The 13,438-nt window shown below is 38.5% G+C and overlaps 1 protein-coding gene across 7 annotated transcripts in view; it reads left to right on the top strand.

Moving 5' to 3' along the window:
- Positions 1-13,438, top strand: part of LOC107714057 (septin-7-like) — a 29,524-nt gene that overhangs the window by 12,801 nt on the left and 3,285 nt on the right. For 4 of the 7 annotated variants that reach the window (XM_016519757.1, XM_016519756.1, XM_016519754.1 and 1 more), the window contains exons 3-9: positions 935-1,041; positions 6,102-6,202; positions 6,364-6,498; positions 8,515-8,632; positions 8,732-8,824; positions 10,596-10,692; positions 11,107-11,118. In XM_016519757.1, coding sequence (XP_016375243.1) covers positions 935-1,041; positions 6,102-6,202; positions 6,364-6,498; positions 8,515-8,632; positions 8,732-8,824; positions 10,596-10,692; positions 11,107-11,118 — 663 coding nt within the window. The remainder of the gene's footprint in view (positions 1-934; positions 1,042-6,101; positions 6,203-6,363; positions 6,499-8,514; positions 8,633-8,731; positions 8,825-10,595; positions 10,693-11,106; positions 11,119-13,438) is intronic. The other 3 variants (XM_016519759.1, XM_016519758.1, XM_016519755.1) reach the window with 1 other exon arrangement.

The following is a 13,438-nucleotide window of genomic DNA, read 5'->3' as shown; positions in this document are numbered from 1 at the left end:
AGGCAAGGAGGCGTAAATTTACTTAGAAGAGAGAGGGTGGGTTTGGTGTCTGTGTGTTATCTCTGGCATAGCACAGAGAATCTTAAGTGTGTATGTGTCCAAATGTTGAACCGTTTTGGCTCCATAGGACACACTGGTAACTGCTCATACTTTGGCAAATTTGCTTAATGTTATAATCAAGCCTAACAATCCAATCAAATATCAATGAGCAAAGCAAATTATTTACTACTGAATATTGGTTTCTTCTTACAGTTGGTAAATGTCCACATTGGGCTTGGTGTAGTAAATGAATAAGGCAAGATTGGGAAGCTCAGTAGCAGAGGATTGTCAGTGGGAAGATTGTTTATTGAGAGAAAGAGCTTTCAACACTCCCTCTTGAAGCTTAGGATCAAGCTTGTGGAGTGAGAATGTGTATTTGAGTGGGTGAAGATGGTGTACATTGGTGGTCTTTTCTGCCAGATGAGCCCAAGCGTTCCCTTCCCCCAATTCAAGAGATGTTCAGAATGACACAGCCTCTTGCTCATCAGTTGTAAAGAGAAATGTGGAGTTGGCTAGAGGGAATGGAGCAAGCAATGTTGTTTTATTACTTTAACATAAAAGAGCTTTCTCTCTCTCTCTCAGTCTTCCTCTTTGTCCACAATGCTTTCCCAATATACCCATGAATCTGCTGTCATTTGATTACTGTCTTCAAGAAGTTTTGGCTAGGGTCCCACATGTTCCATTAGTTGGCTCAAAAACAACAAACTAATTGTGTGTTTCTGTGTGGGTGGATGGATGTGAGAAAGCTTGTGAGGATCTGTAGAGAATATCATATTCTTCACCTCCTGTTTTTAAGTATGGGTGTCTCTGTCTGTCTCTTGCATTTGGCATTTCATTCTGGCACAAGTTAAGCACAGCCACTTACCATTTTTTGTTTGCCGCTTTTCTGTTCTAGGTGAGTCTGGACTGGGCAAATCCACGCTTATCAATTCCCTCTTTCTGACAGACCTGTACTCCAAAGACTACCCTGGCCCATCTCAAAGGATCAAGAAGACTGTTCAGGTATGTCCTCTTTAGCTGACCTTTGACTCCTGATACTGATCCAGTGGTCTTCCCTTTATCTAACACTATCTCTATGTTAGTTTTCTCTCTCTTTCTTCCCTTACATTTGACCCTTTATCTCCAGCCACCATTATCTTCCACTGCCTTGCAGCCAGATGTGACAGAGAGAAACAATGAGGGAGGCTTCTGAGGTCTGATTTCTTATTCTTACCTTGGACCAGGAGTTGGCAACCTTTTTTGTCGTGAACAAAGTGCACCATTCGAGATGAACTGTGCTACCTAACTGTGCAACATTTTGTATAACGCAGAATACCAATTTTTTTTCTTGTATTCCTCCACTGTTGTGCTTCAGGAACCAATTTTTGGTCTGTCTGAGGTGATTTTGTTGTCGAAACTGGCCTGTGTGGTGCTATCAGCAAGTTGGGGAAGTAAACAAATCCACTCTGCGTTATCCAGGGGTTGCACATACAGTTGGGACCCACTGCTCGACTCAGTTGAGCAGCATAGTTTTGATACTTTTTTAAGTGCTTCTTGTTAGATTAGCTGCATGACTATGAGGAAAGATTGGGCCTTATTGCATTAATCACACTCACACACTCAAGATTGCTTTTTGTCTTGGCAATTTCAAGTCAACCAACATGCAAGTGCATTGAGACAGCTGGAGTGCAGAGCACCATGCAGGCTCAAGCAATCACAAACAGATTCCTGCCTTCTGAAGGTCCCAGGCCAGAGCAAATGCTCCCAGACTTCCCAGAGGAAAGAGACAGCAGAGTTTTGACCTTATATGGATTTGATAAACAAGGCGAGAACAGATGCTGAGGCTGGAACATCAGAAATGGGGGAGGATGCACTGAAAAGAGCTTGCGGTATGATTGAGTGACTCAGTTGGAGTGTTTTTTTGAAGAGGATGGGAGGGCAATATGAAGGGGTCTAGATTCCTCTGGAGGCAAGTAGGGTTCAGTAGAAGGTCAAGAATTTTCCCACGAAACCCAACACCCGGCAATGACTTTCCCACCACCCTTGAGATGGGATGTGTTCCGAGGCGGCCCGGCCCTTTCTGGGGTTTTATGTGCAGCCACACTCGGTTCTCCGCTATCTTGATGAACAAACTCTGTCTTTGTTGACATCATGAGTAAGTTCACTGTTGAGGTTTGGATCCAAGTTGTTTTGGACCTTGGTCAAGCTTGGATGACATGACATGTCCTTTCTGAGGCAAGTTATTTCACTTAGTGTCCAACTTGAAAAAGCTATCCAATCATGCATGTACATCTCCTGTCTACTTGAATGGGGAAAGATTGAAATTTCAAGAACTTGTCTGCCATACTTATTTTTTTTCAATAACAGAGGGGTGTCCAGTTCTGCTCCTAAAATGCCACTATCCTGCAGAGTTTAGCTCCAATCTTAATTAAAAACACCTGAACTGGCTAATCAAGGTCTTCCGGATTACTAGAAACTTACGGGCAAGTGTGTTAGAGCTAAACTCTGCAGGACATTGGCCCTCCAGGAGCAGGATTAGACGTCAAATCACCAATAAAATCTGACTGATATCATAACTGGTCCAGCAAATGCATTTGTCTCTTGCAGCCGCCATGTCAAACCCTGTCTCCAATGACGTCCTAAGTCCTTGCAGTCCTCCTCCTCCAAGTCCACACATTAATGATGTAAAGCCACATAGACTGTCGTATACAAGTCAGCTGTGAAGACAGCATCATTGAATGCTCTTGAGCACCCTTCTGAAACCTAAAATGAGAAATGGGACACCCTACAGCCTCACGGACTTCACATACACAGGACAGTGAAAAGGGCTTCAAATGTGATTTATTTCCGCTCTTTTTTTAATGAGAAGCCTGTGTTTTCATCATATTGTATCTGTTCACATGGATCAAAGTTTGGGGGTTGCTTGTTTAGGGTTATTTGCTTTTCTCACAGCTGTGCAGAAACCAACCAAATACAACCTCCACATCATCTTACAGTTTGAATCCAGCGACTGTGGCATCTGTCACCCAACATTTAAACAAATCGATTCTCATTTGTTGAGGTGATGTAAAACCAAGGGACATTGCTTGTTCCCACTGGAATTCGGTGGAAGATTCATCCGAGGCGGCACCTCTTTGTTTTTACCACGAAACTACTAGAGATTTTTGATTTGATCTTGCCACTTGCCATAGTTTTACCTGGATTTCACAAATGAAATCTGACATTTTAAATTTTCTCCTCTCCGTGCTTTCCTCTTCAGACTAGGGCTGGGTGATATGACGATATTATCGTATATCGGCGATGTCTCGTAAGTATCGCAATGTCGATGTCAACAGTCAGGTAACAGACGATTAGCGACATTATCGGGGAAAAAAAAGACAAATGATAAACCTAGTAAGTTGCCAAAATATTTTACATAGCCCCCTAGTTACCATACAGGTCTTTTTGCATGCAAGAATGACACATTTTTTTATAGTAAGATGGTTTGGAATCGAAAAGCTATTCCAGTTTTGGAAATCAGATGCGTAGGGTCAGGAATCAAATTACTTCTTATAAAATTAAATTTCGATTTTGTTTCTTGATTTCTGTATGCACATTTAATGTGATTTTATAGGATTCAACTGCAAGAAAATGAAATAGAACTCACTTCTGCACTCGCGTGCTGTTTTCTGTGCTGCGCAACAACACAAAAAGCCGCCTCACATAGCCTACGGGAACACTGGACTGAGCTCTCTTTCTCGCATTCTTACACATTCGAATGAACAAATACACACATAATTAATAATAAAAGTTAAACAGAAAAAAAGATAAATGTCCAACTTCACCATGATGAACTTAAAATTGGGCTCTATTATTTTTCCACACAAAACGAAATTCATTTGAAACACAAATTTGATAAGAACAGAGTGGACATTATTAGCAACACCAACATAACAGCAAATAACCGGCCCCCGCGATAATCTCTCTGTGCTGGGGTGCGTCGAAAGACGATGTAGGCTATGGAGGATATAGCCAGAGATATTGTCAAAAGCATCAAATATTGGCAATATTAAGAGCATTTGACATTTCCAGTTAGGGCTGTTACATTGTTCTTATTACGCCTATTATTATAGGTTACATTTATGATTAAATTAATATTACAATATAATAATTAATTTGCCCCACAATAATTTTATAGCGCATCACCGCATAACTGACGCACTGTGAGCATAATAAAAGATTAGGCTTTTAGCCTACTCCTCATTGAAAATGTTTTAAAAAAGATCTTTCAAAATTAACATAATTAAAAATATTTACACTGCAGTTATCAATGAAAATTAAGAGCAGCTTTATTTGAAGCACCGACTTTGAACAACTTTCAAAAACAACTTGTTTAATGCGAAATGCATTTCTTCTCATTTTTTTTTTTTCATTATGTTTGGGCCACAAGATAAATTTTAAGGGAGTAAATTAAAACGGTTAAATATCGTTATCAGCATGAAGTAGATTCGTCTCTGAGAGAATATGCGCCATTAATGCAGCGTCAGATGCCAAAAGCTCCGTCAGTTTTTACTTTACTCTTTGTGAGATTAAGACGTTCACCTGCATAAGTTTGCACGTTGCTTGTGTGATATCCATTGGCTCACCTACATGGTTTAAAACATAAATATTTACAATATTGCGATGTATCCCAAGACATGCGGTTCGCGGGGAGCCCCGCGGATTTGCGTTACGCCACTGAACATGGTGTGTGTTTATGGTGCATGTCGTCAGTGTTGTCTCGGCGGGGGCGTGGCCTGGTGGAGGTGGGGCTTGGCTAGACGATATTATCGGATATCGCAATATTTTTTAAGGCGATTATCGATAAGATATTTTTTACATATCGCCCAGCCCTACTTCAGACCCCATTTAACCTTCTCTGGCGTTTTCCCTGGTGGCAGGATGCTTTCTGCCATACACTTTGTCTTGAGCTGTTCCACCATGAATGCCCGTGGTATAAATTTGTCAGCCTGGCCAAAGGCCATGTTGTGATGTGTGGCTGTCTAGTCCTCTGTGGTCACTTCAGGCAGGACATAGAGTCAGCGGCGAGAATATTTATATTCCAAAACAATCTGCAGTGTTTGTCATAGCAGTCACACAAGGGCCACTTTGTTTGCGTCGAATAAAAGTCTTGACATTTTTGTGGCTTTAGGTTTCTACATTTTCATTTATTTATTTTTCTGTCTTGTTGCAAACTGAAGTGGCCTGATGTGCCTCATAAACATCCTAGCATAAGCGAGAATGGAAGAGCCTTATTAAGGTTCACTCCACTTCCATTCCCCTCATTTTCGCTTTCTCTCACTTTCTTCTCCTCAAAGTCTCACCATTTTCTCCCTCCCACTCTCTCCTCTTTTTGAAGAACTAAGAAAGGTTGTTGTTTTTGTTAGTGAGAAAGTGTATGTGTGAATGAGAGTGCAGTTTTAGAAAAAGAGGGTCAGCCAAAAATAACCAGGCCTGTGAGAATAAGCCGGTTTTTAATGAAAGCAGCTGAAATAACTTCAGGAGATGATGAAGCTGAATCACATTGGAGATGATTATTTCAGTGTCTGACACTGGCCTAACCTAGAATGCAACTAATGTAGAAGATGACGCAGAAACTCTCGCGAGAACACATCTGTTGCTAGCAAGGGAAAGGATGATGATTTATAACTTGACGTCATTTTAAAAACATGAACATGTTTGTATGTAGCAGCAGTGAATTTAAAGATGCACCTTTTAAATACAATAAACTAGTCAATCTCACTATTTGTTGGACCAACTAGCTGACCATGTTACCTTGTAAATGCTTATTTGTTATTAGCATCTTTTGTATGACATACAGCTATAACATTCATCGATGTTTATGTTCTAGGGTCATCTGTGACCTTTTGGTTTGACGCAGGTGCAAAAGTACAAATTTTTATGCGCAAACCAGTATTAACCAATCTTTCCACTCACATGTTTGTGGTTTGAGTTAGTTAGCAATGATGTTGTGCCAGTGACATGAATCTGGAACAAACAGGCAAGGTTGCTGTCCCAGGCTAATTCACATATCCCGTGGTGACAACTTGTGGTCCTGCTTTCAGGTGGAACAGTCCAAAGTGCTGATAAAGGAGGGGGGCGTCCAGCTCACGCTGACCATCGTCGACACACCAGGCTTTGGAGATGCGGTGGACAACAGCAACTGGTGAGTTTAAAAATTTTGGGGGCATTTCAGATTCTTGGATATAGTCAAAAGATAAGATTATGTTGGGTGTTATATTGGTTTTAAATCTGTTGTGGTGCAATGACTTCTCAATCTTTGCATCTGACTTTGCCTTTCATCAATCCTTCTCTTCTTTCTTTCAGCTGGCAACCCGTCATCAACTACATCGACAGTAAGTTTGAAGACTTCCTCAATGCTGAATCCCGGGTAAACAGGAGGCAGATGCCTGACAACAGGGTGCACTGTTGCTTGTACTTCATCGCCCCCTCTGGTCACGGGTGGGTACTGCACCCTGTACAAACGAAGCCTGGCATGAATCAACCAGCTTAAAATAGAAGCACCACACACACATGTCCTGATTTACACATTTAGCACTTTGCTCAGGAGTGGGATGATGTTGGAATTTTGTACATGAATACCGTACAACTGTGGTACAATGAAGACATCAGACCATCAGACTGTGCATTGATTGAAATGCATTAACGGGTGAAATGGAGAGACAGAGGACATATGAGCACAGATGGAGATGCATACTACCCACACCCAGATCCAAAAGCCTTACATAATGCCTACTAAACTGGGCTTGACGTATGATAGGCATTGACTCGTTTATTTTTGGAAATGATTAGCTTATTTGGCTAATTTTTGCTGAAAATTATGATTTTTTTTTTTTATTTCAGAAATGAGATTTGCAATTAAATTTATTGCAGGTGGGAAATTTATTGCAGGATTATTCTTTTTCTTTCTTTTTTATTGTAGTGGGTGTTTTTTATTTATCTTTTCAGTGCAGTTATCTGTTTTTTTGTGATTTTAAAGGAATAGTTAAAACCTAAAAATGAAAATTTTGTCATCATTCACTCACCCTTATGTCGTTCCAAACCTTTCTTATGTTGAACGTAAAAAGATATTTTGAAGAATGCTGGTAATCACTTAAACATTTAATGGTCCCCATTGACTTCCATAGTATTTCTTTCCCTACTATGGAAGTCAATGGGGACCAACAACTGTTTGGTTCTTCAAAATATCCTCTTTTGTGTTCAACATAAGAAAGAAACTTTCACAAGTTTGTAATTTATCATCTGTTTCCTCTGAATAGACAAATGAAGCACTGTACTTCTATATTTACATACAGTATAGTGTGACCCCCGTAGCCTTATGTCTACAAACAGCTATTTTCTTGCATGACCTTTTTGAGACGCCAAATTCATATCTCTGTGACCTTTGTGTTGCATCTTCAGTCTTGACATTCCTGAAATGTATAAACAGCCCCTCAGCTGGCCCCCAAAGCCACAAAAACACACACACAAACCCTGCTTAGTGTAAGAACAGCCTCTTTGTCTGGAAGCCCAAACGAAAGTGATGCAAAGAGAGACAGAGTGAAGCCCTCATTCCCTGCATGACATAATTTTTCTGGTTTGGAAGGAAACGATGAGAAAACGTTCAGTGCTGTGTGGTGGCGGCTCTGTGCTGACAGTGGCCCCTCTGCTCTGGTCTGTTTATTCATGCCCGTTTCTGCTGCCTTACTTGTTTCAGTTCTATTGCTTCACTTCAAAGGACACAGATCATTTTTGTGTTTGGTTTATGTGTAAGCTTTGCAGACTTATCCAATGTTTTACTTAACCTTAACGTTACTGTCATTGTTCATTATATTTATATTACCCATGTGCAAAACCATGTGAAAACACATGCTTTTTTTTTATTGTTTTTTTTTTCTTCCCCCCATTGTTTCATGTAGTTTTCGTGGTCTCCCTACTTTTGCTTTTAAGACTTTTCAGGATTATGAATTCACTCAGTTCTAAAATTATTTCCATAATGCACTATACTACAATAACCTGTATTATATCATAAACTACTCTATACATTTCTATACTGTATTCTATATGCTATGCATAGAAGGGTATACATTTATACCCCTAAGAGAAAATTGGAATAGTCACACCCCTTTATTTTTTATTTATTTATACTTTAAATTAAATTTTATTTTTAATTTATTTATTTAATTACTTATTTACTTATTTATTTATACTTTATTTTAATGCATTTATTTATTTTACCTGACTTTCAGTATTTAGTTGTAAATCAGTAGTTGTATCTACGTTAAAAGATAAATATTTTACGGTAATATTGTCATAGTATAGATTTGCAGTTTTGTACTGCACTGTATCTACTGTAACTGTACCTTGCTGTACAGTAATTCAATAATTAATTTAGTAATCTAAATAATAATGTATTATCACCAAAACAAGTGTAAACTGTTAGACACAATTCACTTGTATTCTGAATCTTTTTTTCAGACTGAAGCCTCTTGATATCGAGTTTATGAAGCGTCTTCATGACAAAGTCAACGTTATCCCACTCATCGCCAAGGCCGATACTCTCACGCCAGAGGAGTGCCAGCTGTTCAAGAAACAGGTGTGTGTTAATGTAGGATTTTTACATTTTACAGCTGATGATTTGAATTTTACTCATTTTTCTCAAGTACTACAAATACTACTGTTCTCTCATCATTAGATCATGAAGGAGATCCAGGAGCACAAAATCAAGATCTACGAGTTTCCCGACACAGAGGACGATGAGGACAGCAAACTGATCCGAAAGATAAAGGTAAAGAGTCAATCCATTTGCTTAATACAAAGCACTAAAAGAAACTGTACATTGGCGCAGGAGTACAGCAGATAATTACAGACAACATTAGTTTATTCATTATGAACTAAAAACGAACACCAGTATATTCATAAACTTAAAATTAACAAAGATTCAGAGTTGCCCTGACTGTGAGATCCCCAAATTTGGTAAATGATAGTTTATAAATATGCTAAAGTTTATATATAATTTGTGCATTTAAATTGTATATATACTTACATTTTTTTATAATTTATAAAACAAAAAGTAATATGTATCGTTCATTATTTATTATAAAAAATTTATAATTTTTAAATGGACATGGAAAAGTAATTGCAATGTCAATGAATATAAATTTGTAATTATCCTCTGAAATATATAATCTGTTAGAAAAGGATTTTTGCATGGACATTTTTCTTAAAAATTATATATGTATTTTATATAAAATCTTGATCAACTGGAAGTTGTCCATAGTCTAACTGTAGAAAAGACATAGAAATGCATTAGTCACAGTAAGAATCCTGAAGATCCTGTTAAAAATATTGTTCATTGTTAGTTCATATTTCCTAATAGATCAAGTGTAGGGCTGGACGATATATCGTTTCAGCATCGATATCGCGATGTGCACATCCGCGATAGTCACATCGCAAGATGTGCGATGTTTAGTATAGGCTACTGATCGTTATATTTATACTGATTGTTTTCTTTGCTCACACACAGACACGGTGTCTACACCGTACGCGACAGCTGTACAGAGATATACATTTAGTAGCAGACCTACTGCAAGCGATTTTCAGTACTGGAAATCCATTTATCCTTTGTTGAAACTTCCGTGTCGTCGTGGAGAGCGCAGGTCACGGTTGCTTAGCAACGGCAGACGCCACGAAAGCGCAAGCTCCCGAGCGCTTTGAAAAGAAGGAGAAAGTGGCGTGGCTGGCGTTTTCCACGAGTTTTTAGGCGCGACATGTGAACGGCCCCAAAGTCTGTCTACACTGGACGCGACAAAGCGACCGTTGCCAATCATTTGAACTTTGTGTCAGTACGTCATAAATAGAACGCGGCATCAGTTTACTGACGGGGATTTGTCGTGCCGCACCGCAATCACTTTTGTAGCTTTAACACAGATTTGTTAGATTTAATTTATAGTGAAAACTATGCAGTGCTATTTTACATTTGATTATTAAATTTCTGTACCTGAATACTGTTAGACTTACCTGAAAAATATAAAGTACTGCTTATTTCATTTTATATCGTTGTTCTGTTATTTATCTATGCTTGTAATTTGTTTATTTCCTATGCTGATTTACTCGCCTACAAAATCACCCCAATCATTGATCATTTTTTTCCCCAAATAAACTATTCAAGTCATGTGGGTTTTTTTTTCATATCGCAGAAAAATAAAATATCGCAATGTGAGTTTTTTCCGATATCGTGCAGCCCTAATCAAGTGTTAACATGTACAGCCTTAATACATCTTAAATTTTGAATTTGACAACAGAAAAACAATGAGAAATGTTTTGTCTTTAAAGTCTGTAATTATCCCAGCAGCATCCACAATGTTGTTTGTTTCTCTAGGTTAGCTTGAGATTATTATTGACGACATGCAAACTGCTGCAGAACCAATTTAGTTGACTGACCCGTCTGTGGCTCTGAAGTTCAATGCGAATCTACATCAGACCCCCTGTGTCTGTTCACTTTCTCGGTGTGCGGTCGATACAGGCTTACTTTAATTAACTGTGGTTTGTACCAATAGGAGAAGATGCCTCTGGCCGTGGTCGGTAGCAACGTGGTGATCGAAGTAAATGGCAGGAAGGTCAGAGGGCGTCAGTACCCCTGGGGTGTGGCAGAAGGTACGTGCCGCATCAGCATGACCCGTATGAGTTTGTCACGAGGACTGTACCATTTCTAAAGAGAACAGGGGTGTTCCAGTGCGTGTGAAACAAGTGCATGGGCTTGCTGGACGATTTGTCTCTCAGGTCGAATGTCCAACCTGAGGGGTTCTGGAAAAGGGAGGGCGACGAGGTGTTAGGTTTTCCAGAAAGAAAGATTGTCACCCCCTCTATTCATTATAGGCCACAAATGACTTGTGTTTATACTTCCCCCCCACATTTCTTTCTTTACAAACCTCTCCTCCCTGAAAACTTTTTCATTTGGAATTGTTGTTGTGTGGTGAGCGAGTGTGTCTTTTTTTTCCTGGGTTGTTTACGTGTCATTCTTTCTTTTCTCTTTTTTTCTTTCTGTCTGCTCTTTTCCATGACTGACAGAGGGCATTATTGGTAAACAAAACCATTTTTCATTTATACGCTCTTCGTTAAGTCCTCCCCCCTCTCCTTCCTCTTTCACCTTTTTGCTGCTCAGAATCTTTGCTGATTGTCAGAGTTGTGCTCTACAAATAGTCATGGAGAAACCTATAAGCTGCAGCCCCCATAGAAAATAGAGCAACACTGCTCTCTAACATGTTTATAGGTTCTTAATTACCCTCTATGTAGGGCTGGACGATATAGCTAGAAAAATACATCTCAGTATTTGAGATAGAGTTTTGCTAATATTTGATATGTACAAATGCATCAGAAAGTGTGAGACTAAAAATGAATACTTTTGTTGAGATTAAAAAAATAATAATTTAGTATACATTACAAATAAAAACCCTCAAATAAAAAAAACACATTATTTCCATTATGATTTATATTTACTAATGTGGCAGTCTTAATAAGCAGCAATATTTACCTGCAGATATTTTGCAACTCATAGATGAGGAGGGAACACAGAGCTAGACTAATAACCACAAATTTAAAAATTACCTTAATATTTATGATGTTATGTCTTCATTTGATTTTGCCAACAAAATCATTGCAAATACATCATAAATATTTGATATATCACCCAGCCCTACTCGTATGTTTAAACAAAACCTTGCATCCAGACATGCATGCCTCCCATTACTTATTTCCAACCCCCATTTTGAATTTAAATACTTTGAGGGATACAAAATGTACCCCTGCGGTCAAAACATTTCTTTTTTTCCTTTACATTCATAATTTTATATTATAGTACATTGACATCATCATTTATAAGCATTTTTGCCTCAGAACTCTGATGCGGGGTTGACTGAGTGCTAATGTTTCCATTCTAACCTCTGTTCAACACTGTCTTAACATACAACCCAATATAAGGCACGCCGTTTCGAGGCACCATCTATACCTGTCAACATCAGGAGTTTGCTGTCCCATCAAAGAGGAAATTACAAATCCCATGATCCCTTAGGCATATGACTCCACCCCCTGCCCCTGCCCCTCCTCCTAGCTCCATTTGGCTGGTCTCTCTGCTTGCCATCGCTATGCCATGTAACCCTTCCTACAACACACCATTTTTAGTCGTAGTAGCCCATGAATCACAGGTTGAGTGGGTGTTCCCTCAGGAGAGACTTTAGTCCCGCCCCTCCAACTGCTCTCTCACAGGTAGGTGGTTGTAGCAGATGATTGACACGTGGGGCGGTCAATCAGCATGAGTTCTCCTTATAGGTAAGATGCTCACTTGGTAAAGCATCGTAGGGCTCTATAACTGTTGTAACAGTGCAGGTTAGACTTGCAGAAAACGTTTCATCCTTTCACCATCTTTCAGAAAACAGTGTCTGTGGTCTTTTTCCATAATACCATGTGATGACAACTATGTTTGATCATACAAACCTGTGTATGATCACATAACAGCGGCCTGAACTGCTAACCTGCTGTTTATCTTTGTGACCGTTTAACCGTTTTGATGTTTAATTACTAAATTGTGTTTTTCGTTTAATTGACAACCACCTGACCTGTGTCTTTTGATTTTTCGTTTGTGTGATATTGTTACCTGATTAATTTTGTTCCGTCAACAACCTCAGTGTCTGATCCTGTTTGCTTATAAATGTGTAATTTGTCACTGTATTATGTTTGTTTTTAAATGTATTTTTTTTAAATTAGGGATGCACTGATATTAAAATTCTCTGATATGATCAGCCCATTAATTATTTTCATGTTATGGCCGCTTATTGATAAATGGCTAGTTGTGGAATTCTATATTATTTTCTAAAAATTAAAAATTAGGAATACAGAAAGCTTAAACTGTTTAAAGTGGATGTAGTCCTCACAACATTATAATTCAAATTATTGTTTTCATGTTATGGCCCATAATTGATAAATGGCTAGAGGTATAATTTTGCACTATTTAGTCTAAGTAAATTAAGAATACTGTACAATATTGCTCATCGCATTACGACTAATAATGAATAAATGTCTAGTAGTAGAATTCCATACTATTTTATCGAAATAAATTAAGAATAAATACTAAAAGCTAAAATAATGTTTACAATGCTTCAGTTAAATTAAGCATCAACAATATCTTTTACAATATGTGACCCTGGACCACAAAACCAGTCATAAGGGTCCTTTTTTTTTTTAATAAATAAGCTTTCCGTTGATGTATGGTTTGTTAGGATAAGACAATATTTGGCCGAGATACAACTATTTGAAAATCTGGAATCTGAGGGTGCAAAAAAATCTAACTATTGAGAAAATCGCCTTTAAAGTTGTCCAAATGAAGTTCTTAGCAATGCATAATACT

This window comes from Sinocyclocheilus rhinocerous, unplaced genomic scaffold (genome assembly GCF_001515625.1).
Source record: "Sinocyclocheilus rhinocerous isolate Xijiao unplaced genomic scaffold, SAMN03320098_v1.1 scaffold568, whole genome shotgun sequence".
Classification (NCBI taxonomy): domain Eukaryota; kingdom Metazoa; phylum Chordata; class Actinopteri; order Cypriniformes; family Cyprinidae; genus Sinocyclocheilus; species Sinocyclocheilus rhinocerous.
This window is presented reverse-complemented; position numbering and strand designations above follow the sequence as displayed.